At 43.7% G+C, this 27286-nt stretch overlaps 1 protein-coding gene across 1 annotated transcript; it reads left to right on the forward strand.

Moving 5' to 3' along the window:
• LOC127916410 (somatomedin-B and thrombospondin type-1 domain-containing protein) lies at positions 1 to 18545 on the forward strand. Its single transcript, XM_052498188.1, has 7 exons — positions 1 to 757; positions 6751 to 6782; positions 7757 to 7871; positions 8526 to 8646; positions 14764 to 14940; positions 16870 to 17980; positions 18417 to 18545. The coding sequence occupies exons 1-6, from the start codon at positions 535 to 537 to the stop codon at positions 16985 to 16987; spliced, it is 786 nt and encodes a 261-aa protein (XP_052354148.1). The 5' UTR covers positions 1 to 534; the 3' UTR covers positions 16988 to 17980; positions 18417 to 18545.
• Positions 18546 to 27286: the final 8741 nt, after the last annotated feature.

Genomic DNA, 27286 nt, shown 5'->3' on the forward strand with positions numbered 1-27286 from the left:
GGGAGGAACTCAGTGGGAGAGAGAGAGGGAGGAACTCAGTGGGAGAGAGAGAGAGAGAATCTCAGGTTTGGTGTGTGGTTAGTCTACAAGTAGTCAGTGCGGAAACACTAGACAGACAGACAGACTGACTGAGTGACTGATCTGTGTGTGAACAGTGGAGTTGAGCTTGTGGAAAGACGCTTTTCTTCAGCTCAACCTGCTGGTAAACAGAAGGGCTGTGTGGACGCAGGAATTTCAGGTCACGAGGGCTCCAGCAGCAGAGCAGTGGTCGGAGAAGTGTTGTCGTTAATCTGAGCTGGGGTAGGGAGTATGTCTACTGTGTCCTGCTTGATTGAAGATTGTCCCTGTCCTTCTTACTCTGACAGTATGGGAGATCTGAAAACAAACTGAGTAGAAGACACACACACACTCACACAGAGAGACTCTAGACGCGGAGACGACACACACACACTGTAATTTTGGAGAGACTATTTCAGCCTCTTGTGGAATCCTTGGAGGTCCCAACTTGCCCCCCCTGTATTTTTGTCCCTGACGATGGCGTCAACCGTGGATTATGTGTTGTTGCTGGTAGCTGCCGTGCTGGGACCGTACCACGTTGGGGTGGAAGGAGGGTGCGCTGGGAAGTGCTGCCGGGGTTCAGACATCACCTGTTCAACGGCAGACTGGAGGATGGACCGTGTGTTCGGCACCTGCTACTGCGACGAGGGCTGCCTCAGGACCAAAGACTGTTGCTATGACTACCCCACCGAGTGCCCAGGTAAGGAGGATGGATGGAGTCTCTACAGTCACGGTTGTCATGAATTGCCCCAAACGTTGCCCTATTCCTTATGTAGTGCACTACTTTTGACCAGGGTCTAGCACTATATTTGACGTTTGTTTAACTAGGCAAGTCAGTTAAAGAACAAATATTTATTTCCAATGAAGGCCTACCGGAGAACAGTGGGTCTAACTACCTTGTTCAGGGGGCAGAACGACAGACTTTTACCTTGTCGTGCTTACTGGCCCAACGCTCCAACCACTAGGCTACCTGGAGCCACAATAGTGTAATGATGATGGAGAATCGTGGGCCGTCTGTTATTATGAAAGACTGGACATGGTATATATACAGTGAAGTATTCATACCCTGTGATTATTCTACATTTTGTCAGGATGCCATTTGAATTCGTGAACCATATAGTATATGAAAAATATTGCCATTTTGGACGTAGTGTAAAATATTGGGTGCATTCTACAGTATCTGGCCAGAGAAACAATGGGTGCATTCTACAGTATCTGGCCAGAGAAACAATGGGTGTATTCTACAGTATCTGGCCAGAGAAACAATGGGTGTATCTGGCCAGAGAAACAATGGGTGCATTCAGTATCTGGCCAGAGAAACAATGGGTGCATTCTGGCCAGAGAAACAATGTATCTGGCCAGAGAAACAATGGGTGCATTCTACAGTATCTGGCCAGAGAAACAATGGGTGTATTCTACAGTATCTGGCCAGAGAAACAATGGGTGCATTCTATAGTATCTGGCCAGAGAAACAATGGGTGCATTCTACAGTATCTGGCCAGAAAAGCAATGGGTGTATTCTACAGTATCTGGCCAGAGAAACAATGGGTGCATTCTATAGTATCTGGCCAGAGAAACAATGGGTGCATTCTACAGTATCTGGCCAGAGAAACAATGGGTGTATTCTACAGTATCTGGCCAGAGAAACAATGGGTGCATTCTATAGTATCTGGCCAGAGAAACAATGGGTGCATTCTACAGTATCTGGCCAGAAAAGCAATGGGTGTATTCTACAGTATCTGGCCAGAGAAACAATGGGTGCATTCTATAGTATTTGGCCAGAGAAACAATGGGTGCATTCTACAGTATCTGGCCAGAGAAACAATGGGTGCATTCTACAGTATCTGGCCAGAGAAACAATGGATGCATTCTACAGTATCTGGCCAGAGAAACAATGGGTGCATTCTACATTATTTGGCCAGAGAAACAATGGGTGTATTCTACAGTATCTGGCCAGAGAAACAATGGGTGTATTCTACAGTATCTGGCCAGAGAAACAATGGGTGTATTCTACAGTATCTGGCCAGAGAAACAATGGATGCATTCTACAGTATCTGGCCAGAGAAACAATGGGTGCATAGTGTTTTCTTAACAGTGGGATTTAAACCCTTATCTAATTTTACCACTCGACTGTTTTAAGCTTTACCTCTGTCCTCTAACCCAGGGATTTTCAAACTATTCTTGCCCAGGGACCCCCCGCAAACCTGCAATGGCAAGCTGAAGTAATCAACCTTTTACCATGAATAGATTTGGTCGACAGTTCTATTATGTTGACCTTTCAGTCCCCACAGGTCATTGGAAGAGGAAGTGTGAACTCTAACTCAGTCTATTAGCCAGAACGGTCTCTTTGCGGCGTAGTGGGAAAAGGTGCTGTTGTAAAGCTGATTTTCTGCAATTCTACACATTTCTACACATTTCTACACATTTCTTCACATTTCTACACATTTCTTCACATTTCTACACATTTCTTCACATTTCTACACATTCTACACATTTCTACACATTTCGTCATTGAGATGAGAGAAATTTGTGGCAGTTTTGAAGCAAATTTCCAGCAAATCTACATATGTTGGCGCTGTGGCTTCTTCCTTGCTGAGCTGCCTTTCAGGTTACGTCGATATAGGACTTGTTTTACTGTAGATATAGATACTTTTGTACCTGTTTCTTCCAGCATCTTCACAAGGTCCTTTACTGCTGTTCTGGGATTGAGTTGCACTTTTCGCACCAAAGTACGTTCATCTCTTGGAGACAGAACGCGTCTCCTTCCTGAGCGGTATGACGGCTGCGTGGTCCCATGGTGTTTATACTTGTGTGCTATTGTTTGTACAGATGAACGTGGTTCCTTCAGGCATTTGGTAATTGCTCCCAAGGATGAACCAGACTTGTGGTTTACAATTTTTTTCTGAGGTTTTGGCTGATTTCTTTTGATTTTCCCATGATGTCAAGCAAAGAGGCACTGAGTTTGAAGGTAGGCCTTGAAGTACATCCACAGGTACACCTCCAATTGACTCAAATGTTGTCAATTAGCCAATCAGAAGCTTCTAAAGCCATGACATAATTTCTGGAATTTTCCAAGCTGTTTAAAGGCACAGTCAACTTAGTGTATGTAAACTTCTGACCCACTGGAATTGTGATACAGTGAATTATAAGTGAAATAATCTGTCTGTAAACAATTTTTAAAAAAATGACTTGTGTCTTGCACAAAGTAGATGTCCTAACCGACTTGCCAAAACTATAGTTTGTAAACAAGACATTTGTGGAGTGGTTGAAAAACAGGTTTTAATGACTCCGTCCTAAGTGTATGTAAGCTTCCGTATTCAGCTGTATATTTGAAAAAAAAAAAAAATATATATATATATATATATATATATATACAGAAAATGTGTATAAAACCCATATAAACTGCAGTTATAATTATATGACATTATTTTAAGTTGACAAAACTTCTATTCATCAATTTCTGACATTTCTTATTTTGAATTTCCTGCATAAGTAAAATCAGAATTGAGCCTCTTCTGCCATTCATTCCAATTAGACTGGTTTGGACTTCTCCCTGACCAAGATGGCTGCCGTTTTCAAACCACTCTGGAGCTTTAAGGGTTTATGACATCATACCCCTCTAGTAATGCAATCTGATCTCTATGGTTAGGGACTCTGACTGATCTGATAGAAAACTATGCTGCCTAGTTTCAATCGTAACTCATTTACTTTGTATGAATGTGCGGACAGGATGGAATTATGGACAAATATGTGAGGAATGCACTTCTATTAATCATTATCTGTGTCCCGGATAGCGCCTTATTTACAATGTAGTGTACTACATCCGGAATTGAATAGGATCTCTGTGGTAATTACTGTAGGAGTTAGCCAAGCAGAGTGTACCTAATACCTGACACATCAAAGACCAGGTACTCAGAGAGCGTGTGGAGAGCATTGAAAAGAGAACTACAGGATTAAATGGGTCAGTGACTGGATCCAATTCATTCAGCTTTACAGTTTCATTCAGATCACTCAACGCTGTACAGAAACACCAATCCTTCAAATCCAAGGGTGTGTCCCAAATGGCACCCTATTCTTGTAGGGCTCTGGTCTAAAGTAGTGCACTTTATAGGGAATAGGGTGCCATAGGGCTCTGGTCTAAAGTAGTGCACTTTATAGGGTGCCATAGGGCTCTGGTCATAATTAGTGCACTTTATAGGGAATAGGGTGCCATAGGGCTCTGGTCTAAAGTAGTGCACTTTATAGGGAATAGGGTGCCATAGGGCTCTGGTCTAAAGTAGTGCACTTTATAGGGAATAGGGTGCCATAGGGCTCTGGTCATAATTAGTGCACTTTATAGGGAATAGGGTGCCATAGGGCTCTGGTCTAAAGTAGTGCACTTTATAGGGAATAGGGTGCCATAGGGCTCTGGTCATAATTAGTGCACTTTATAGGGAATAGGGTGCCATAGGGCTCTGGTCATAATTAGTGCACTTTATAGGGAATAGGGTGCCATAGGGCTCTGGTCATAATAGGGAATAGATAGGGCTCTGGTCTACACTTTATAGGGAATAGGTGCCATAGGGCTCTGGTCATAATTAGTGCACTTTATAGGGAATAGGGTGCCATAGGGCTCTGGTCATAATTAGTGCACTTTATAGGGAATAGGGTAGGGAATAGGGTGTCATAGGGCTCTGGTCATAATTAGTGCACTTTATAGGGAATAGGGTGCCATAGGGCTCTGGTCATAGTGCACTTTAGTAGGGTGTCATAGGGCTCTGGTCATAATAGTGCACTTTATAGGGAATAGGGTGCCATAGGGCTCTAGTCTAAAGTAGTGCACTTTATAGGGAATAGGGTGCCATAGGGCTCTGGTCATAATTAGTGCACTTTATAGGGCTCTGGTCTAAAGTAGTGCACTTTATAAATAGGGTGCCATAGGGCTCTGGTCACACTTTATAGGGAATAGGGTGCCATAGGGCTCTGGTCTAAAGTAGTGCACTTTATAGGGAATAGGGTGCCATAGGGCTCTGGTCATAATTAGTGCACTTTATAGGGAATAGGGTGCCATAGGGCTCTGGTCTAATAGTAGGGCTGCACTTTATAGGGAATAGGGTGCCATAGGGCTCTGGTCATAATTAGTGCACTTTATAGAATAGGGTGCCATAGGGCTCTGGTCTAAAGTAGTGCACTTTATAGGGAATGCCATAGGGGTGTGCACTTTATAGGGCTCTCTGGTCTAAAGTAGTGCACTTTATAGGGAATAGGGTGCCATAGGGCTCTGGTCATAATTAGTGCACTTTATAGGGAATAGGGTGCCATAGGGCTCTGGTCTAAAGTAGTGCACTTTATAGGGAATAGGGTGCCATAGGGCTCTGGTCCATATAGGGAATAGGGTGCTCTCTGGTCATAACTTTATAGGGAATAGGGTGCCATAGGGCTCTATAATTAGTGCACTTTATAGGGTGCAATAGGGAATAGGGTGCCATAGGGCTCTGGTCTAAAGTAGTGCACTTTATAGGGAATAGGGTGTCTGGTCTAAAGTAGTGCATAGGGCTCTGGTCTAAAGTAGTGCACTTTATAGGGAATAGGGTGCCATAGGGCTCTGGTCTTTATAGGGAATAGGGTGCCATAGGGCTCTGGTCATAATTAGTGCACTTTATAGGGAATAGGGTGCCATAGGGCTCTGGTCTAAAGTAGTGCACTTTATAGGGAATAGGGTGCCATAGGGCTCTGGTCTAAAGTAGTGCACTTTATAGGGAATAGGGTGCACTTTATAGGGAATAGGGTGCCATAGGGCTCTGGTCTAAAGTAGTGCACTTTATAGGGAATAGGGTGCCATAGGGCTTGGTATAGTGCACTTTATAGGGAATAGGGTGCCATAGGGCTCTGGTCTGTAGTGCACTAATAGGGAATAGGGTGCATAGGGCTCTGGTCTAAAGTAGCACTTTATAGGGAATAGGGTGCCATAGGGCTCTGGTCTAAAGTAGTGCACTTTATAGGGAATAGGGTGCCATAGGGCTCTGGTCTAAAGTAGTGCACTTTATAGGGAATAGGGGAATGCCATAGGGCTCTGGTCATAATTAGTGCACTTTATAGGGATAGGGCTCTGGTCTAAAGTAGTGCACTACATAGGGAATAGGGTGCCATAGGGCTCTGGTCTAAAGTAGTGCACTATATAGGGAATAGGGTGCCATAGGGCTCTGGTCTAAAGTAGTGCACTACATAGGGAATAGGGTGCCATAGGGCTCTAGTCTAAAGTAGTGCACTACATAGGGAATAGGGTGAATATTGAGCAGTCACCCTTGACTTGTTCCGTCTTCAGTGTTACAGGGATGGCTTAAAATGTCACAGAACTTCAGTCGTCAAACGAACATCACCTCAGGGGTTTTCACTCCTGGCACGGAGGATTCACAGGGCGTGCAGGCTTTAGTTCCAACCCAGCGCTAACTCATTTGATTCAGCTAATCAAAGCCTTGATGATTTGGTAGGTGCGTTTATCCTAGGCTGGAACAAAAGCTTGTACATCCACCAATCGGGAGGCAGGTGTATGAATATTAATTAGGTAACGATTCCCTGAATGTTCTATTAAAGATGTGTGTGTGTGTGTGTGTGTGTGTGTGTGTGTGTGTGTGTGTGTGTGTGTGTGTGTGTGTGTGTGTGTCTACAGGTGTTTATGAAGATACTTTTAATGCAAATACTGTGTGTGTCCAGCCCAGTCGTGTGTGGTGACTGACTGGAGTCAGGTGTTTAGCCCTGAAGATGAGACCTGTTGTTATTTAAATACTGAATAAATCACTGTTGTAAATCTCAAAAGACCAATCCAGACCCAGTGGGAATAAATCTGATTTGTGTGGTGACTGACTGGAAAAGACCAATTAGTGTCACTGGAACGGGGAATAAATCTGATTTGTCAAAAGACCAATTAGTGCCCAGCCAAAAGACCACTAGTGCCAGTGGGAATAAAGGATTTGGTCAAAAGTCAAAAGATCAATTAGTGACCTGTGGGAATAAATCTGATTTGTCAAAAGACCAATTAGTGGGAATAAATCTGATTTGTCAAAAGACCAATTAGTGGGAATAAATCTGATTTGTCAAAAGACCAATTAGTGGGAATAAATCTGATTTGTCAAAAGACCAATTAGTGGGAATAAATCTGATTTGTCAAAAGACCAATTAGTGGGAATAAATCTGATTTGTCAAAAGACCAATTAGTGGGAATAAATCTGATTTGTCAAAAGACCAATTAGTGGGAATAAATCTGATTTGTCAAAAGACCAATTAGTGGGAATAAATCTGATTTGTCAAAAGACCAATTAGTGGGAATAAATCTGATTTGTCAAAAGACCAATTAGTGGCAAAAAGACCAATTAGAATCAGAAAAGATTGTGGGAATAAATCTGATTTGTCAAAAGACCAATTAGTGGGAATAAACTGATTTGTCAAAAGACCAATTAGGGGAATAAATCTTTTGTCCAACACAAAAGACCAATGAAGAAAAAGACCACATTAGTGGGAATAAATATTTGTCAAAAGACCAATAAATTTGTCAAAAGACTTAAATAAATCTGACTTGTCAAAAAAGACCAATTAGTGGGAATATCTTTTGTCAAAAGACCAATTAGTGGAAAAGATTGATTTAACACTGAAGAACCACATTGTACTTTTTAAAATGCTTTAAAACCCAATAATCTATGAATCATCAATGGATTGTAGGCAGCGCCACATTGAGCGGGAGCCCAGGAACAGTGCAGATCCATGTCCCAGTCTGGAGGAGCAGGCTGGCTGCATGGACTACCAGTCAAACCATGGAGAGATCTGCACTCAGAACACAGGTACACACACATTAAACTAAACCAACTGAGTCACACTGTTGCATGGTTATAACCAGGGGACTGTGTTTGTCCCTCTCCAGGTCCTGGTTATAACCAGGGGACTGTGTTTGTCCCTCTCCAGGTCCTGGTTATAACCAGGGGACTGTGTTTGTCCCTCTCCAGGTCCTGGTTATAACCAGGGGACTGTGTTTGTCCCTCTCCAGGTCCTGGTTATAACCAGGGGACTGTGTTTGTCCCTCTCCAGGGCCTGGTTATAACCAGGGGACTGTGTTTGTCCCTCTCCAGGTCCTGGTTATAACCAGGGGACTGTGTTGGTCCTTCTCCAGGTCGTGGTTATAACCAGGGGACTGTGTTTGTCCCTCTCCAGGTCCTGGTTATAACCAGGGGACTGTGTTTGTCCCTCTCCAGGACCTGGTTATAACCAGGGGACTGTGTTTGTCCCTCTCCAAGTCCTGGTTATAACCAGGGGACTGTGTTTGTCCCTCTCCAGGTCCTGGTTATAACCAGGGGACTGTGTTTGTCCCTCTCCAAGTCCTGGTTATCACCAGGGGACTGTGTTGGTCTGTCTCCAGGTCCTGGTTATCACCAGGGGACTGTGTTGGTCTGTCTCCAGGTCCTGGTTATAACCTGGGGACTGTGTTTGTCCCTCTCCAGGTCCTGGTTATAACCAGGGGGACTGTGTTTGTCCCTCTCCAGGTCCAGCTTTCATCACCACCAGGGAGTTTGGTAAAGGAAGAACAAAGCCTGACATCTACGGAGCATCTCTGTACCCTGGGTATGCTGCGTTATGTATGTTTTATGACTGTTCTTAAAGGAGAAATGAACAGTTATGAAGGCTTGTAGCGAGTTGTACAATGCTCTATTACACCCGTCTACTCACATAGGGAAGGGGACGAATCAGATTCAAGGAGGATCCTGTGGTACACACAGTGCCATCAGAAGTGTTTCACCCTTGACCTTTTTCCCCCATTTTGTTGTTACAGCCTGAATTTAAAATTTAAAATGGAAACAATTCGAGATTTTTTTATTTTTATTTGTCCACTGGCCTACACACAATACTCTATAACGTTTTGACATTTTTTACAAATGAATTTAAAAATGAAAAGCTTAAAATGTTTAGAGTCGATAAGTATTCAACTCCTTTGTTGTGGCAAACCGAAATAAGTTCAGGAGTAACAACGTGCTCTAACCAGTTACATATAAAGATACGACTCACTCTGTGTGCAATAATACTGTTTAACATGATTTCTGAATGGCTCCCTCATCTCTGTACCCCACACATGTAATTATCTGTAAGGTCCCTCAGTCGATCAGTGAATTTCAAACACAGATTCAACCACAAAGACCAGGGAGGTTTTCCAATGCCTCGCAAAGAAGGGCACCTATTGGTAGATGGGTAAAAACTAAAAAGCAGACCTTAAATATCCCTTTGAGCAACATGGTGAAGTTATTAATTACACTTTGGATGGTGACACTCAGTCACTACCAAGATACAGGCAACATTCCTAACTCAGTTGCCAGAGAGGAAGGAAACCACTCAGGGATTTCCCCAGAAGCCACTGGTGACTGTAAAACAGGTTAGAGTTTATCGGCTGTGATAGGAGAACACTGAGGACGGATCAACAACATTGTAGTTACTCCACAATACTAACCTAAATGACAGAGTGAAAAGAAGGAAGCCTGTACAGAATAATAATATTCCAAAACCTTCATCCTGTTTGCAACAAGGCACTAAAGTAATACTGCAAGACAAAGTGGCAAAGCAATAAATTTTTTTGTCCTTAATACGAAGTGTTCTTTTTGGGACAATCCAATGTATCACATTACTGAGTACTACTCTCCATATTTTCAAACATAGTGGTGGCCGCACCATGTTATGGGTATGCTTACAAGGATAAAAAAGGATAACAAATAAATGGACAAGCACAGACAAAATCCTAGAGGAACACCTGGTTCAGTCTGCTTTCCACCAGACACTGGGAGATGATTTCACCTTTCAGCAGGACAAAAACCTAAAAGACAAGGCCAAATATACTCTGGGGTTGCTTACCAAGAAGGCAGTGAATGTTCCTGACTGGCTGAGTTACAGTTTTGACTTAAATCTACGGCAAGACCTGAAAATGGTTATCAAGCTATGATCAACAACCAATATGACAGAGTTTGAAGAATTTATAAAACAATAAATGGGCAAATATTGTAGAAACCAGGTGTGGAACGCTATTAGAGACCTATCCAGAAAGATTCACAGCTATTAGAGACTTACCCAGGAAGACTCACAGCTATTAGAGACTTACCCGGGAAGACTCACAGCTCTTAGAGACTTACCCAGAAAGACTCACAGCTCTTAGAGACAGACAGAAACACTCACAGCTATTAGAGACCTATCCAGAAAGACTCACAGCTATTAGAGACTTACCCAGGAAGACTCACAGCTATTAGAGACTTACCCAGGAAGACTCACAGCTCTTAGAGACTAACCCAGAAAGACTCACAGCTCTTAGACTAACCCAGAAAGACTCACAGCTCTTAGAGACTAACCCAGAAAGACTCACAGCTCTTAGAGACTTACCCAGGAAGACTCACAGCTATTAGAGACTTAGCCAGGAAGACTCACAGCTATTAGAGACTTAGCCAGGAAGACTCACAGCTATTAGAGACTTACCCAGGAAGACTCACAGCTATTAGAGACTTACCCAGGAAGACTCACAGCTCTTAGAGACTTACCCAGAAAGACTCACAGCTCTTAGAGACTAACCCAGAAAGACTCACAGCTCCTAGAGACTTACCCAGGAAGACTCACAGCTATTAGAGACTAACCCAGAAAGACTCACAGCTCCTAGAGACTTACCCAGGAAGACTCACAGCTCTTAGAGACTTACCCAGGAAGACTCACAGCTATTAGAGACTTACCCAGGAAGACTCACAGCTCTTAGAGACTTACCCAGGAAGACTCACAGCTCTTAGAGACTTACCCAGGAAGACTCACAGCTCTTAGAGACTTACCCAGAAAGACTCACAGCTCTTAGAGACTTACCCAGAAACATTCACAGCTCTTAGAGACAGACAGAAACACTCACAGCTCTTAGAGACTTACCCAGAAAGACTCATAGCTCTTAGAGACTTACCCAGAAATACTCACAGATATTAGAGACTTACCCAGAAAGACTCATAGCTCTTAGAGACTTACCCAGAAATACTCACAGATATTAGAGACTTACCCAGAAAGGTTCACAGCTCTTAGAGATTTACCTAGAAAGACCCACATCTCTTAGAAACTCACCCAGAAGGACTAACAGCTCTTAGAGACTTACCCAGAAAGACTCACAGCTCTTAGAGAATCACCCCAAAAGACCCACAGATATTAGAGACTTATCCAGAGAGACTCATATCTCCTAGAGACTAACCCAGAAAGACACACAGCTGTAATCGCTGCCAAAGGGGCTCCTGCAAAGTATTGACTCAGGGGTGTGAATACTTATGTAAATGAGATATTTCTGTATATAATTTTTAATTAAGGTGCAAACATTTCTAAAAACATGTTACACTTTGTCATTATGGTTTATCGTGTGTAGATTAGTGAATCATTTGATATATTTTTAGCCCATTTTGAATTTGAGCTGTAACACAACAAAATGTGGAATTAAGTCCAATTCAGTGTATTCAGACCCCTTGAGTTTTCCCACATTTTGTCAAATTAGAGCCCTATTCTAAAATACAAGTAAAAAATCCTCATCAATCTAGACACAATAGTCCATAATGACAAAGCAAAAAGAGGTTCATAGACATTTTTGCAAATGTATATAAAAAAAATAAAAGAATAAAAGGAAATATCATATTTACATAAGTATTCAGACCCTTTACTCAGTACTTTGTTGAAGCACCTTTGGCCTAGATTACAACCTTGAGTCTCCTTGGGTATGACCCTTCAAGCTTGGCACACCTGTATTTGGGGAGTTTCTCCCATTCTTCTCTGCAGATCCTCTCAAGCTCTGTCAGGTTGTATTCACTTTGTCATAATGGTGTAGATTGATGAGGAAAAACACTATTTAATCCATTTTAGAACAAGGCTGTGTCGTAACAAAATGTAGAACAAGTGAAGGGGTCTGAATTCTGTCTGTACCTCTTTAGTTCAAGGGGGCCTGTGGTACTTCCTTAGTTCATAAGGAACATCACACACACACACACACACACACACACACACACACACACACACACACACACACACACACACACACACACACACACACACACACACACACACACACACACACGTTTCCATCAGGTATGAAACATGATTAACATCACATGTACAAAGAATCTGGACTAACAATTGGCAAACTTTCTCTAAACGCAGGGAAACGCACGCAAACAAACAAACACACACCATCTGAAATGTGAAGTCCCAGCTCCCTCCTGCAACCCTGTAATTAAAACTGTCATTATTCGAACCAATTACTTTTGTTGGCATGGCAACAAATATAGGTCCCGGTCTAAAGTAGTGCACTATACTCCCTATAGGTCCTGGTCTAAAGGTCACTAAAGTAGTGCACTATACTCCCTATAGGTCCCCTGGTCTAAAAAAGAGTGCACTATACTCCCTATAGGTCCCGGTCTAAAGTAGTGCACTATACTCCCTATAGGTCCCGGTCTAAAGTAGTGCACTATACTCCCTTTAAGTCCCGGTCTAAAGTAGTGCACTATACTCCCTATAGGTCCCGGGTCTAAAGTAGTGCACTATACTCCCTATAGGTCCCGGTCTAAAGTAGTGCACTATACTCCCTATAGGTCCTGGTCTAAAGTAGTGCACTATACTCCCTATAGGTCCTGGTCTAAAGTAGTGCACTATACTCCCTATAGGTCCTGGTCTAAAGTAGTGCACTATACTCCCTATAGGTCCCGGTCTAAAGTAGTGCACTATACTCCCTATAGGCCCTGGTCTAAAGTAGTGCACTATACTCCCTATAGGACCTGGTCTAAAGGAGTGCACTATACTCCCTATAGGTCCTGGTCTAAAGTAGTGCACTATACTCCCTATAGGTCCCGGTCTAAAGTAGTGCACTATACTCCCTATAGGTCCCGGTCTAAAGTAGTGCACTATACTCCCTATAGGCCCCGGTCTAAAGTAGTGCACTATACTCCCTATAGGCCCTGGTCTAAAGGAGTGCACTATACTCCCTATAGGTCCTGGTCTAAAGTAGTGCACTATACTCCCTATAGGTCCCGGTCTAAAGTAGTGCACTATACTCCCTATAGGCCCCGGTCTAAAGTAGTGCACTATACTATACCCCTATAGGTCCTGGTCTAAAGTAGTGTACTATACTCCCTATAGGTCCCGGTCTAAAGTAGTGCACTATACTCCCTATAGGTCCTGGTCTAAAGTAGTGTACTATACTCCCTATAGGTCCTGGTCTAAAGTAGTGTACTATACTCCCTATAGGTCCCGGTCTAAAGTAGTGCACTATACTCCCTATAGGTCCTGGTCTAAAGTAGTGCACTATACTCCCTATAGGTCCTGGTCTAAAGGAGTGCACTATACTCCCTATAGGTCTCGGTCTAAAGTAGTGCACTATACTCCCTATAGGTCCCGGTCTAAAGTAGTGCACTATACTCCCTATAGGTCCCGGTCTAAAGTAGTGCACTATACTCCCTATAGGTCCTGGTCTAAAGGAGTGCACTATACTCCCTATAGGTCCCGGTCTAAAGTAGTGCACTATTCTCCCTATAGGTCCCGGTCTAAAGTAGTGCACTATACTCCCTATAGGTCCCGGTCTAAAGTAGTGCACTATACTCCCTATAGGTCCCGGTCTAAAGTAGTGCACTATACTCCCTATAGGTCCTGGTCTAAAGTAGTGTACTATACTCCCTATAGGTCCCGGTCTAAAGTAGTGCACTATACTCCCTATAGGTCCTGGTCTAAAGGAGTGCACTATACTCCCTAGGTCCCGGTCTAAAGTAGTGCACTATACTCCCTATAGGTCCCGGTCTAAAGTAGTGCACTATACTCCCTATAGGTCCCGGTCTAAAGTAGTGCACTATACTCCCTATAGGTCCTGGTCTAAAGTAGTGTACTATACTCCCTATAGGTCCCGGTCTAAAGTAGTGCACTATACTCCCTATAGGTCCTGGTCTAAAGTAGTGTACTATACTCCCTATAGGTCCTGGTCTAAAGTAGTGTACTATACTCCCTATAGGTCCCGGTCTAAAGTAGTGCACTATACTCCCTATAGGTCCTGGTCTAAAGTAGTGCACTATACACCCTATAGGTCCCGGTCTAAAGTAGTGCACTATACTCCCTATAGGTCCTGGTCTAAAGTAGTGCACTATACTCCCTATAGGACCTGGTCTAAAGGAGTGCACTATACTCCCTATAGGTCCTGGTCTAAAGTAGTGCACTATACTCCCTATAGGTCCCGGTCTAAAGTAGTGCACTATACTCCCTATAGGCCCCGGTCTAAAGTAGTGCACTATACTCCCTATAGGCCCCGGTCTAAAGTAGTGCACTATACTCCCTATAGGCTCTGGTCTAAAGGAGTGCACTATACTCCCTATAGGTCCTGGTCTAAAGTATTGCACTATATAGGGAATAGGGTGCCATAGGGCCCTGGTCTAAAGTAGTGCACTATATAGGGAATAGGGTGCCATAGGGCTCTGGTCTAAAGTAGTGCACTATATATAGGGAATAGGGTGCCATAGGGCTCTGGACTAAAGTAGTGCACTATATAGGGAATAGGGTGCCATAGGGCTCTGGACTAAAGTAGTGCACTATATTAGGGAATAGGGTTCCATAGGGCTCTGGACTAAAGTAGTGCACTATATTAGGGAATAGGGTGCCATTTAGGATGTACACTGTGTGGAATGGTAGGTATGATATTTCAAACCCCTCCTCCGTCAGGTTCTGTATGGAGTATAAGATGGAGTCTCTGACTACCCACTGTACGGTGGAGAACAGACCACACACCCACTGGATGCAGTACCTACGTGAGGGCTACACGGTGTGTGTGGCGTGCCAACCCCCCGCCATGCGTAACCATAGCGGCAGCTGCCAGGGAGACGGACAAGAATCCAACAGGTACGGACGGTGTCACGGACGGCTCATTTTTTAAAAGACGTTTGGTATTATAAAGAAAGTCATGCACGCCTTGTTCGAGCCAGTGCAGCTATGTCGTTAGGCTTTGATGTCCAATCCCCTGGGAATGGCACTAGTTGATTGATCAGTTATTACATTAGTCAATGTGTAGACTATATGAGATAGTACTGTGTTCTTAGTTTGTGGTAACATTTGACTGGTGTACGAGTTTATTAAAACAGTTGCATAGATGAAGACTAGTCTCGTCAGGATAGGATACATTTCATTATTATTATATATATTTTTTAAACTGAAAGGTGAAAAATGTTTTCACACACAGTAGTTGTGTTGTCGTCAGTGTGATCTTGGTGCTGCCGGAGATTTGACCCATCACCACTCCTGTTAGAATGACCTTTCAGTAGATTTGACCCCTCACCACTCCTGTTAGAATGACCTTTCAGTAGATTTGACCCCTCACCACTCCTGTTAGAATGACCTTTCAGTAGATTTGACCCCTCACCACTCCTGTTAGAATGACCTTTCAGAACATGCATATGTAAATATATATATGTAAATATATATGTGTATATATGTAAATATATATGTATATATATATATGTATGTATATGTATATATGTAAATATATATGTGTATGTGTAAATATATATGTGTATATATGTAAATATATATGTGTATGTGTAAATATATATGTGTGTATGTGTAAATATATATGTGTATATATGTATATATATATGTATGTATATATATGTATATATATATATGTGTGTATATGTATATATGTAAATATATGTGTGTATGTGTAAATATATATGTGTGTATGTGTAAATATATATGTAAATATATGTGTGTATGTGTAAATATATGTGTGTATGTGTAAATATATATATATTTACACATACACATATATATTTACACATACACACATATATTTACACATACACACATATATTTTACATATATATTACACATACACACATATATATTTACACATACACATATGTGTATATATGTAAATATACATGTGTATATATGTATGTATTTCCCCTGGTATCTCCAGGTCTTCTCCTTTAACCCTGTGTATCATGGACTGCCTCCACCAGTCCAGTAGTATTGAACGACTATAGAGAACAATGATCCTGAGGAAAATAAAAACAGGTGTTCTTAGTGGAAAAGTGTCTGATGTCCTGTGAGGAGCTGCTCCATTGGCTGGCTGTCAGCCATATTAACCAATGACCTGTGAGGAGCTGCTCCATTGGCTGGCTGTGAGCCATATTAACCAATGACCTGTGAGGAGCTGCTCCATTGGCTGGCTGTCAGCCATATTAACCAATGACCTGTGAGGAGCTGCTCCATTGGCTGGCTGTCAGCCATATTAATCAATGACCTGTGAGGAGCTGCTCCATTGGCTGGCTGTGAGCCATACTAACCAATGACCTGTGAGGAGCTGCTCCATTGGCTGGCTGTCAGCCATATTAACCAATGACCTGTGAGGAGCTGCTCCATTGGCTGGCTGTGAGCCATACTAACCTATATCCTGTGAGGAGCTGCTCCATTGGCTGGCTGTCAGCCATACTAACCTATATCCAGTGAGGAGCTGCTCCATTGGCTGGCTGTCAGCCATATTAACCAATGACCTGTGAGGAGCTGCTCCATTGGCTGGCTGTGAGCCATACTAACCTATATCCTGTGAGGAGCTGCTCCATTGGCTGGCTGTCAGCCATACTAACCTATATCCAGTGAGGAGCTGCTCCATTGGCTGGCTGTGAGCCATACTAACCTGTGTCCTGTGTGTTTTACAGTGAGGAGCTGCTCCATTGGCTGGCTGTGAGCCATACTAACCTATATCCTGTGAGGAGCTGCTCCATTGGCTGGCTGTGGGCCATACTAACCTGTGTCCTGTGTGTTTTGTAGTGAGGAGCTGCTCCATTGGCAGGCTGTGGGGAACTCTGGCTGTCGTGGAACGTGGAAGAAGGTCCAGAGAACAGCATACTGCTCCTGTCCTCACGTCCACAGCTTCCTCTTCATATAAACACACAGGAAGTCTTACTTGCGGTCCTACTTGCACCCTTATTCCCTATATGGTGCACTACTTTAGACCAGAGCCCTACGGCACCCTATTCCCTATATAGTACACTACTTTAGACCAGAGCCCTATGGCACCCTATTCCCTATATGGTGCACTGCTTTAGACCAGAGCCCTATGGCACCCTATTCCCTATATGGTGCACTGCTTTAGACCAGAGTCCTATGGCACCCTATTCCCTATATAGTGCACTACTTTAGACCAGAGCCCTACGGCACCCTATTCCCTATATAGTACACTACTTTAGACCAGAGCCCTATGGAACCCTATTCCCTATATAGTACACTACTTTAGACCAGAGCCCTATGGCAACCCTATTCCCTATATGGTGCACTACTTTAGCCCAGTCAAACAGTATCCTTGTCCTAGAGACACGTACATGGTTGACAAAGCGTCACCCCAGGGTACGGCCAATACGAAACACAGCCCTTCTTTTACGGGCTTCTAAAATCCCCTATGGGGAAAAAATATTGGATCCATTTTTGACGCTAGATTTTTATGCTAATTATAGGGCTCTCTCAGTAGGGTGACTGGTAATCTATAGGGCTCTGGTCAACAGTAGGGAATAGGGTGACTGGTAATCTATAGGGCTCTGGTCAACAGTAGGGAATAGGGTGACTGGTAATCTATAGGGCTCTGGTCAACAGTAGGGAATAGGGTGACTGGTAATCTATAGGGCTCTGGTCAACAGTAGGGAATAGGGTGACTGGTAATCTATAGGGCTCTGGTCAACAGTAGGGAATAGGGTGACTGGTAATCTATAGGGCTCTGGTCAACAGTAGGGAATAGGGTGACTGGTAATCTATAGGGCTCTGGTCAACAGTAGGGAATAGGGTGACTGGTAATCTATAGGGCTCTGGTCAACAGTAGGGAATAGGGTGACTGGTAATCTATAGGGCTCTGGTCAACAGTAGGGAATAGGGTGACTGGTAATCTATAGTGCTCAACAGTAGGGAATAGGGTGACTGGTAATCTATAGGGCTCTGGTCAACAGTAGGGAATAGGGTGACTGGTGATCTATAGAGCTCTGGTCAACAGTAGGGAATAGGGTGACTGGTAATCTATAGGGCTCTGGTCAACAGTAGGGAATAGGGTGACTGGTAATCTATAGGGCTCTGGTCAACAGTAGGGAATAGGGTGACTGGTAATCTATAGGGCTCTGGTCAACAGTAGGGAATAGGGTGACTGGTAATCTATAGAGCTCTGGTCAACAGTAGGGAATAGGGTGACTGGTAATCTATAGAGCTCTGGTCAACAGTAGGGAATAGGGTGACTGGTAATCTATAGGGCTCTGGTCAACAGTAGGGAATAGGGTGACTGGTAATCTATAGGGCTCTGGTCAACAGTAGGGAATAGGGTGACTGGTAATCTATAGAGGCTCTGGTCAACAGTAGGGAATAGGGTGACTGGTAATCTATAGGGCTCTGGTCAACAGTGGGGAATAGGGTGACTGGTAATCTATAGAGCTCTGGTCAACAGTAGGGAATAGGGTGACTGGTAATCTATAGTGGCTCTGGTCAATAGTAGGGAATAGGGTGACTGGTAATCTATATGGCTCTGGTCAATAGTAGGGAATAGGGTGACTGGTAATCTATATGGCTCTGGTCAACAGTGGGGAATAGGGTGACTGGTAATCTATAGGGCTCTGGTCAACAGTAGGGAATAGGGTGACTGGTAATCTATAGAGCTCTGGTCAACAGTAGGGAATAGGGTGACTGGTAATCTATAGAGCTCTGGTCAACAGTAGGGAATAGGGTGACTGGTAGTCTATAGTGCTCTGGTCAACAGTAGGGAATAGGGTGACTGGTAATCTATAGGGCTCTGGTCAATAGTGGGGAATAGGGTGACTGGTAATCTATAGTGCTCTGGTCAACAGTAGGGAATAGGGTGACTGGTAATCTATAGTGCTCTGGTCAACAGTAGGGAATAGGGTGACTGGTAATCTATAGTGCTCTGGTCAACAGTAGGGAATAGGGTGACTGGTAATCTATAGTGCTCTGGTCAACAGTAGGGAATAGGGTGACTGGTAATCTATAGGGCTCTGGTCAACAGTAGGGAATAGGGTGACTGGTAATCTATAGGGCTCTGGTCAACAGTAGGGAATAGGGTGACTGGTAATCTATAGGGCTCTGGTCAACAGTAGGGAATAGGGTGACTGGTAATCTATAGTGCTCTGGTCAACAGTAGGGAATAGGGTGACTGGTAATCTATAGTGCTCTGGTCAACAGTAGGGAATAGGGTGACTGGTAATCTATAGGGCTCTGGTCAACAGTAGGGAATAGGGTGACTGGTAATCTATAGGGCTCTGGTCAACAGTAGGGAATAGGGTGACTGGTAATCTATAGGACTCTGGTCAACAGTAGGGAATAGGGTGACTGGTAATCTATAGGGCTCTGGTCAACAGTAGGGAATAGGGTGACTGGTAATCTATAGTGCTCTGGTCAACAGTAGGGAATAGGGTGACTGGTAATCTATAGGGCTCTGGTCAACAGTAGGGAATAGGGTGACTGGTAATCTATAGGGCTCTGGTCAACAGTAGGGAATAGGGTGACTGGTAATCTATAGGGCTCTGGTCAACAGTAGGGAATAGGGTGACTGGTAATCTATAGGGCTCTGGTCAACAGTAGGGAATAGGGTGGCATTTTGTCATATCCACACCAAAACAACACACAATCAAAGTTATGCACCTTTATTTAATGAAATCAGTTTGTTAAAACTATTGTTGTAGGAATATTTGAGTAACATTTCCATGTACAGACAACCGCATGACATTCTTAACTAATTTACTATACACAATGCTGCTTTTCTATTGTCACTCTTAATATTGCAGAAATAAAACACACTGTATAATAAATTAAATAAAACGATGAAAGACATTTAACAATGTTTTTTTTTCTTCTAATTAAAAAAATGTGATTGTTTTTCTGCTTTGTGTGTTTTAGTTATTGATCGGTAGAAGCTATTGATTAGTTAACTAGAGGTTATAAATAGTGCAAAAATGGTAGTCTACTGTACAAGTTTCCAAACTGTGCTTGTTCACAGCAGGATAAACAGCTCCCTCTGCTGGTTACTGGTAGTAATAACATAATCACAACGACAATTTCCTCAACAAAACACATTTGCATCGAAGCGGCATGTTAACAAAAGCCCGGGATTCAATCCGATCGCTGTTTGTAGACAATGCAGCTTTTAAAGGCAAGATTCTCGCGTTTGTGGAGATCGAATTCATGGTAAACTGTGTCAGCTAAATTGAAAATTACTTGTTGGTTTTACTAGAAGCACAAGCCAATAGGATCTTGGTAACTCGTGCTTGGCTCTGCCCACTACAATGCATTTGCTCCCGTTGGAAATGCCAGTCAATGGTCTATATTGTGTAAGCTATACAAATCTCTGTCTTTACCGCATCTACCAAATGCTTTAATTTCTTCACATTCACAACAGTAAGTCAGCAGCTCGCCATACTTGTAAATAATGACCTTGTAATGTGTTAATTTTCCTGTTTATGGGCGAATCAAAGTCGGCTACAGTTTAAACTCAATTACGATGACAGATAATACAAAAGTATGTGGACACCCTTTCAAATTAGCGGATTTGGCTATTTCAGCCACACCCGTTGTTGCTGACGGGCGCATAAAGAGCTCGGTGACTTTCAACGTGGCACCATGATAGCGTGCCACTGTTCCAACAAGTCCAGTTTGTCACATTTCTGCCCAGCCAGAGCTGCCAAGGCCAACTGTGAGTGCTGTTATTGTGAAGTGGAAAAGTCTAGGAGCTTCATGAAATGGTTTGCCATGGCCAAATAAGCTGCACACACAAGCCTAAGATCACAATGCCAAGCGTCGTCTGGAGTGGTGTAAATGCTCACCGCCATTGGACTCTGGAGCAGTGGAAACGCGTTCTCTGGAGTGATGAATCACGCGTCACTATCTAGCAGTCCGATGGACATATCTGGGCTTGGCGGATGCCAGCCCCAATGCATAGTGCCAACTGCACAGTTTGGTGGAGGGCGGCTGTTTTTCATGTTTCGGGACAACTCTTTAGTTTCAGTGAAGGGAAATCTTAACGCTGCAGCATACAATGTCATTCTAGACGATTCTGTGCTTCCAAATCTTATGGAAAGAGTTTTGGGAAGGGCCCTTTCCTGTTTCTGCATGACTGTGCCTCTGTGCACAAAGCGAGGTGCATACAGAAAATGGTTTGTCTCGGTTGGTGTTGAAGAACTTGACTGGCCTGCACAGAGCCCTGGTCTCAATCTCATTGAACACCTTCGGGATGAATTGGAACGCCGACTGCAAGCCAGGAGGCCTAATCGCTCAACATCAGTGCCCGACCTCACTAATGCTCGTCGCTGAATGGAAGCAAATCCCAACAGCAATGTTCAAACATCTACTGGAATGCCTTCACAGAAGAGTGGAGGCTGTTATAGCAGCAAAGGGGGACCAACTCCATTTTAAAGTCTTCACAGAAGAGTGGATGCTGTTATAGCAGCAAAGGGGGGGACTGTTGGGCCAGACTGATGAGATGTCATGCAGACTGTTGGACCAGACTGACGAGATGTCATACAGACTGTTGGACCAGACTGATGAGATGTCCTACAGACTGTTGGACCAGACTGATGAGATGTCATACAGACTGTTGGACCAGACTGATGAGATGTCATACAGACTGTTGGACCAGACTGATGAGATGTCATACAGACTGTTGGGCCAGACTGATGAGATGTCATACAGACTGTTGGACCAGACTGATGAGATGTCATACAGACTGTTGGACCAGACTGACGAGATGTCATACAGACTGTTGGACCAGACTGATGAGATGTCATACAGACTGTTGGACCAGACTGATGAGATGTCATACAGACTGTTGGACCAGACTGATGAGATGTCATACAGACTGTTGGACCAGACTGATGAGATGTCATACAGACTGTTGGACCAGACTGATGAGATGTCATACAGACTGTTGGACCAGACTGATGAGATGTCATACAGACTGTTGGACCAGACTGATGAGATGTCATACAGACTGTTGGACCAGACCGATGAGATGTCATACAGACTGTTGGACCAGACCGATGAGATGTCATACAGACTGTTGGACCAGACTGATGAGATGTCATACAGACTGTTGGACCAGACTGATGAGATGTCATACAGACTGTTGGACCAGACTGATATTCCAATGAAATCATATCAAGCTTTATTTATACAGCACATTTCAGAAATGGAATGCAACGCAATGTGCCTTACATTCTGAAAATAAAAGCTGAGATAGTTACGAAACAACAAACACAAGACAAAAAAACAAAAGACTGACGCAAACTGAATGACCAAAAAGCACACCAAGGAAAAGCTAAGTTAAATATGTGTTTTGAGATATGTTTTGCCCCCAGACACTTTTAAATATGTCCACAGTTTCAGCCCCCCCCCCAGGTTCTCTGGCAGGCTGTTGCAGAGACTGGAGGCATAGTAACTAAAGGCTGGGGGCATGGTAACTAAAGGCTGGGGGCATGGTAACTAAAGGCTGGGGGCATGGTAACTAAAGGCTGGGGGCATGGTAACTAAAGGCTGGGGGCATGGTAACTAAAGACTGGGGGCATAGTAACTAAAGGCTGGGGGCATAGTAACTAAAGGCTGGGGGCATAGTAACTAAAGGCTGGGGGCATAGCAACTAAAGGCTGGAGGCATAGTAACTACAGGCTGGGGGACATAGTAACTAAAGGCTGGGGGCATAGTAACTAAAGGCTGGGGGCATAGTAACTACAGGCTGGGGGACATAGTAACTAAAGGCTGGGGGCATAGTAACTAAAGGCTGGGGGAATAGTAACTAAAGGCTGGGGGAATAGTAACTAAAGGCTGGCGGCATAGTAACTAAAGGCTGCCTCTCCATGCCTCTTGGTCCTGGGCTTTGGGATAGTTAAAAGGCTGCCTCTCCATGTCTCTTGGTCCTGGGCTTTGGGATAGTTAAAAGGCTGCCTCTCCATGTCTCTTGGTCCTGGGCTTTGGGATAGTTAAAAGGCTGTCTCTCCATGTCTCTTGGCCCTGGGCTTTGGGATAGTTAAAAGGCCAGAGGACCTGAGGGACCTACTGGGTACGTAACTTAAAAGCATGTCTGACATGTATTGAGGTGCACCATCGTGGATTGATTTAAAAACCAATAGAATAATCTTAAAATGAATTCTGTAACTCACAGGCAGACAGTGCAGGGACCATTAAACCGGTGTAATGCATGCTCTCCGTCTGGTCCTGGTCAGTACCCGTGCTGCAGAAATCTGTATGTTTTGCAGTTGACCAATGTTTTGCTTTTGACCAGACAGGAGAGCATTACGGTAGTCATGCCTGTTTGTAATAAAAACATGTATGAGTCTCTCTGTGTCAGTCTGAGAGAGAAATGGCCACGCATTGACAATGTTCCTCATGGTAAAAAGCTATTTTGGTCACATTCCTAATGATTCAACATTTAGTTCAGAATCTAAAGTTAAAACTACGTTTTTTTTTTTTTACCTAATGTTTTATCTTTATTGCCTGTGAATTCAAATGTGCGGCCAGATTCTCTCTCTCTGTGCTTCGGTTACAACAGTAAGTCTCTCAGTCCTGTCTTGATTTAGCTGGAGGAAGTTGTGAGTACTTCCAAGTACTTAAATCACTACAGTGTAATACTTTATCCGTGGAGCTAAAATTCTCTGGTGAAAGAGAAATGGAAAGACGTGTATCGTCTGCGTACCAGTGAAAAATAAACGACAAAAATTCGGACAATAAAAAAAATGAACTCTTGACCGGTTAAGTCCAAAACCAATTTAGAATTGGACCTGAAGAGGCCACCTCTCCAGCCTGTTCAGAAGAACATCGTGGACAACCGTGTTGAATGTAGCACTTAAATCTAAGGGTACAAGGGACAGAGAGCTGTTTGGCATCTCTGTTTGGCTCTAAGATCATTTACCGCGTTAACCAAGGCTGTCTCTGTGCTGTGGTGTGCACAAAAAAACAAAATACAGTTGGCACTTAAAAAATAATTTAGCTGTTTGAACACCAATTTCTCCAGAACATTGCTTAGGAATGGAAGGTTGGAGATTGGCTGAAAATTGCTAAGAGCTGAAGAATATAGATTACTTTTCTTCAGAAGAGGGTTCACCATAGCAGTTTTTAGTGCCGTGGAAAAAGTGCCAGTGGATGGGGAGTGATTAACAATAGCTTGCACTTCTTCAGATATATAATTGAAAACTGTTTTGAAGAAGTTGGTGGGGATAGGACCTAGAAGACTAGTAGAAGACTTCAATTGTTATATCACTTTCCTGAGCATGTCTGTGTCAACCAGGGAACACAAATCCATAGTGCTTTTGCGTGGTAGGCTAGGGCACATATCGAACTTCTCATCAGCTCTTGCCTGACTGATACACAGCCTAATCTTATCTCTGAAATATGCCACAAACCCATCACATTTAGATGTGGAGGAAAGCTCACATCGGTTTGAGAGGGTGGGATTTATCAGGCCATCATTGGTTGAGAAGAGTAATCTACCCCGTCTGGCATTTCTAATAGCCTTCTTACACTTATAAATGCGATTGTAACGCAACAAACTGTGGGAAAAAAAAGTCAAAGGGTCTGAATACTTTCCTGAAGGCAAGTTGTTCTCTCACAATATCATAATGGATCTGCAACTTTGACTTTGTACACTTCTGCTCTGCCTTCCTACAATTTCTCTTTCATTGATTAGTTTCCTCACTCATCCAAGGGGTTCTCTGTTTGGATGTCACCTTTCTTATCTTTACTGGAGCTGCGGCATCAATAGTTGCCATTCATTTTCTATTATAGTTAGCTAAATTGTCACAAGAGGAAGGCAGAATAAGTGATGGTAATAACCAGGCCCAGTAGAAAGCCCCTTGGTAATAACTAGGCCCGGTAGAAAGCCCCTTGGTAATAACTAGGCCCGGTAGAAAGCCCCTTGGTAATAACTAGGCCCAGTGGTTGTAGAGGGTGCAGCAGGTCAGTACCTCAGGAGGAATGTCAGTTGGCTTTTCATAACCGAGCAGTCAGAGGACGAGAGAGAGAGCATCCCAAATTGCACATTATTTCCTACATAGTGCCCTACTTTTGACAAAAGCCCTTTGGCCTTCCCTCTAATGGCTAACATTAAAATTTAAGAACGATTAGGCTGATCCTAGATCTGTGCCTTACTGAAACTTCTATCTACCGGGATCAGTGTGAAACACAACACTGAGGGAGATTGAAGAGAGAGATGAAAACAGCAGGTCAGGGACATAGCACATCGGTGAACAGGTCAGGGTTGAAAACAGTTGAAACCGGAGCAACAGCACGAACAGGTGGACTGGGGACAGCCAGGAGTCATCAGGCCAGGTAGTCCTCCGGCATGATCCTAGGGCTCAGGTCCTCCGAGAGGGGAGGGAGAGAGAATTAGAGGGAGTATACTTACATTCGCACAGGACACCAGATAGGACAGGAGAATTACACCAAATATATCAGACCGACCCGGCACATAGTCTATTGCACCATAGATACTGGAGGCTGAGACAAGAGGGGTCGGGAGACACTGTGGCCCCATCCCACGATACCCCCGGACAGGGCCAACCAGGCAGGATATAACCCCACCCATTTTGCCAAAGCACAGCCCCTACACCACTAGAGGGATATCAACAGACCACCAATTTACCATCCTGAGACAAGGTTGAGTATAGGCCATGAAGATATCCTCCACTGCACAAGCCTGAGGGGACGCAAAACCAGACAGGAAGATCCCGCCTGTGACTCAACCCACTCAAGTGACACACCCCTACTAGGGACTGCATGGAAGAACACTAGTAAACCAGTGATCCAGCCCCCGTAATAGGGTCAGAGCCTGAGAACCTCTGTGGAGAGAGGGGAGCCCGCAAGGCAGAGACAGCAAGGGCGGTTCTTCGCTCCAGTGCATTGACGTTCACCTTTGCCCCCCTCGGCCAGACTACACTCAATCATAGGACCTACTGTAGAGATTTAGTCTTCAGTAAAGACTTAAAGGTCCAGACCGAGTCTGCGTCTCTCACATGGGTAGGCAGACCATTGCATAAAAATGGAGCTCTATAGGAGAGAGCCCTGCCTCCAGCTGTTTGCTTAGAAATTCTAGGGGCAATTGGGAGGCCTGCGTCTTGTGACCGTAGCGTACGTGTAGGTATGTACGGCAGGACCAAATCGGAAAGATAGGTAGGAGCCCATGTAATGCTTTGTAGGTTAGCAGTAAAACCTTGAAATCAGCCCTTGCCTTAACAGGAAGCCAGTGTAGGGAGGCTAGCACTGGAGTAATATGATATGGTTCTAGTCAGGATGATAACATGGTATGATAATGATAATATGATAATATGGTTCTAGTCAGGATTCTAGCAGCCGTATTTAGCACTAACTGAAGTTTATTTAGTGTTTTATCCGGGTAGCCGGAAAGTAGAACATTGCAGTAGTCTAACCTAGAAGTAACAAAAGCATGGACAAATTTTTCTGCCTAGTTTTTTAACAGAAAGTTTCTGATTTTTACAATGTTACATAGATGGGAAAAAAACGTCCTTGAAACAGTCCTGATATGTTCGTCAAAAGAGAGATCAGGGTCCAGAGTAACGCCGAGGTCCTTCACAGTTTTATTTGAGACGACTGTACAACCATTAAGATTCATTGTCAGATCCAACTGCAGCAACTGCAACTGCTTCTTGGGACCTAGAACTAGAATGTCTGTTTTGTCCGAGTTTAAAAGTAAAACTTTTGCCGCTATCCACTTCCTTATGTCTGAAACACAGGCTTCCAGGGAAGGCAATTTTGGGGCTTCACCATGTTTCATCAAAATGTACAGCTGTGTGTAATCCACATAGCAGTGAAAGTTGACATTGTGTTTCCCGAATGACATCACCAAGAGGTAGAATATATAGTGAAAACAATAGCGGTCCTAAAACAGAACCTTGAGGAACGCCGAAACGTACAATTGATTATTCAGAGGACAAACCATCCACAGAGACAAACTGATATATTTCCAACAAATATGCTCTAAGCCGGCCAAGAAGATGTCCGTGTAGACCAATATGGGTTTCTAATCTCTTCAAAAGAATGTGGTGATCGATGGTGTCAAAAGCAGCACTAATGTCTAGGAGCACGAAGGCAGGTCTGACCCCATTAAAAGGTCAGTTACCACCTTAATAAATGTAATTTGGTGGCGCTGTAATAGCGATCCGAGCCAGTTGAACATATTGATACCAGGGATATTGTTGGC

The sequence above is a fragment of the Oncorhynchus keta genome, chromosome 4 (assembly GCF_023373465.1).
Source record: "Oncorhynchus keta strain PuntledgeMale-10-30-2019 chromosome 4, Oket_V2, whole genome shotgun sequence".
NCBI lineage: Eukaryota > Metazoa > Chordata > Actinopteri > Salmoniformes > Salmonidae > Oncorhynchus > Oncorhynchus keta.

What these genes read in the sequence shown, in the direction of transcription:
- LOC127916410 (XM_052498188.1), top strand. Translation starts at nt 535, where the DNA reads ATGGCGTCAACCGTGGATTATGTGTTGTTGCTGGTAGCTGCCGTGCTG. An exon ending in GGAGCATCTCTGTACCCTGG is followed by an intron (nt 8,647 to 14,763) that starts GTATGCTGCGTT and finishes CTCCTCCGTCAG; the next exon opens with GTTCTGTATGGAGTATAAGA. An exon ending in GACGGACAAGAATCCAACAG is followed by an intron (nt 14,941 to 16,869) that starts GTACGGACGGTG and finishes TGTGTTTTGTAG; the next exon opens with TGAGGAGCTGCTCCATTGGC.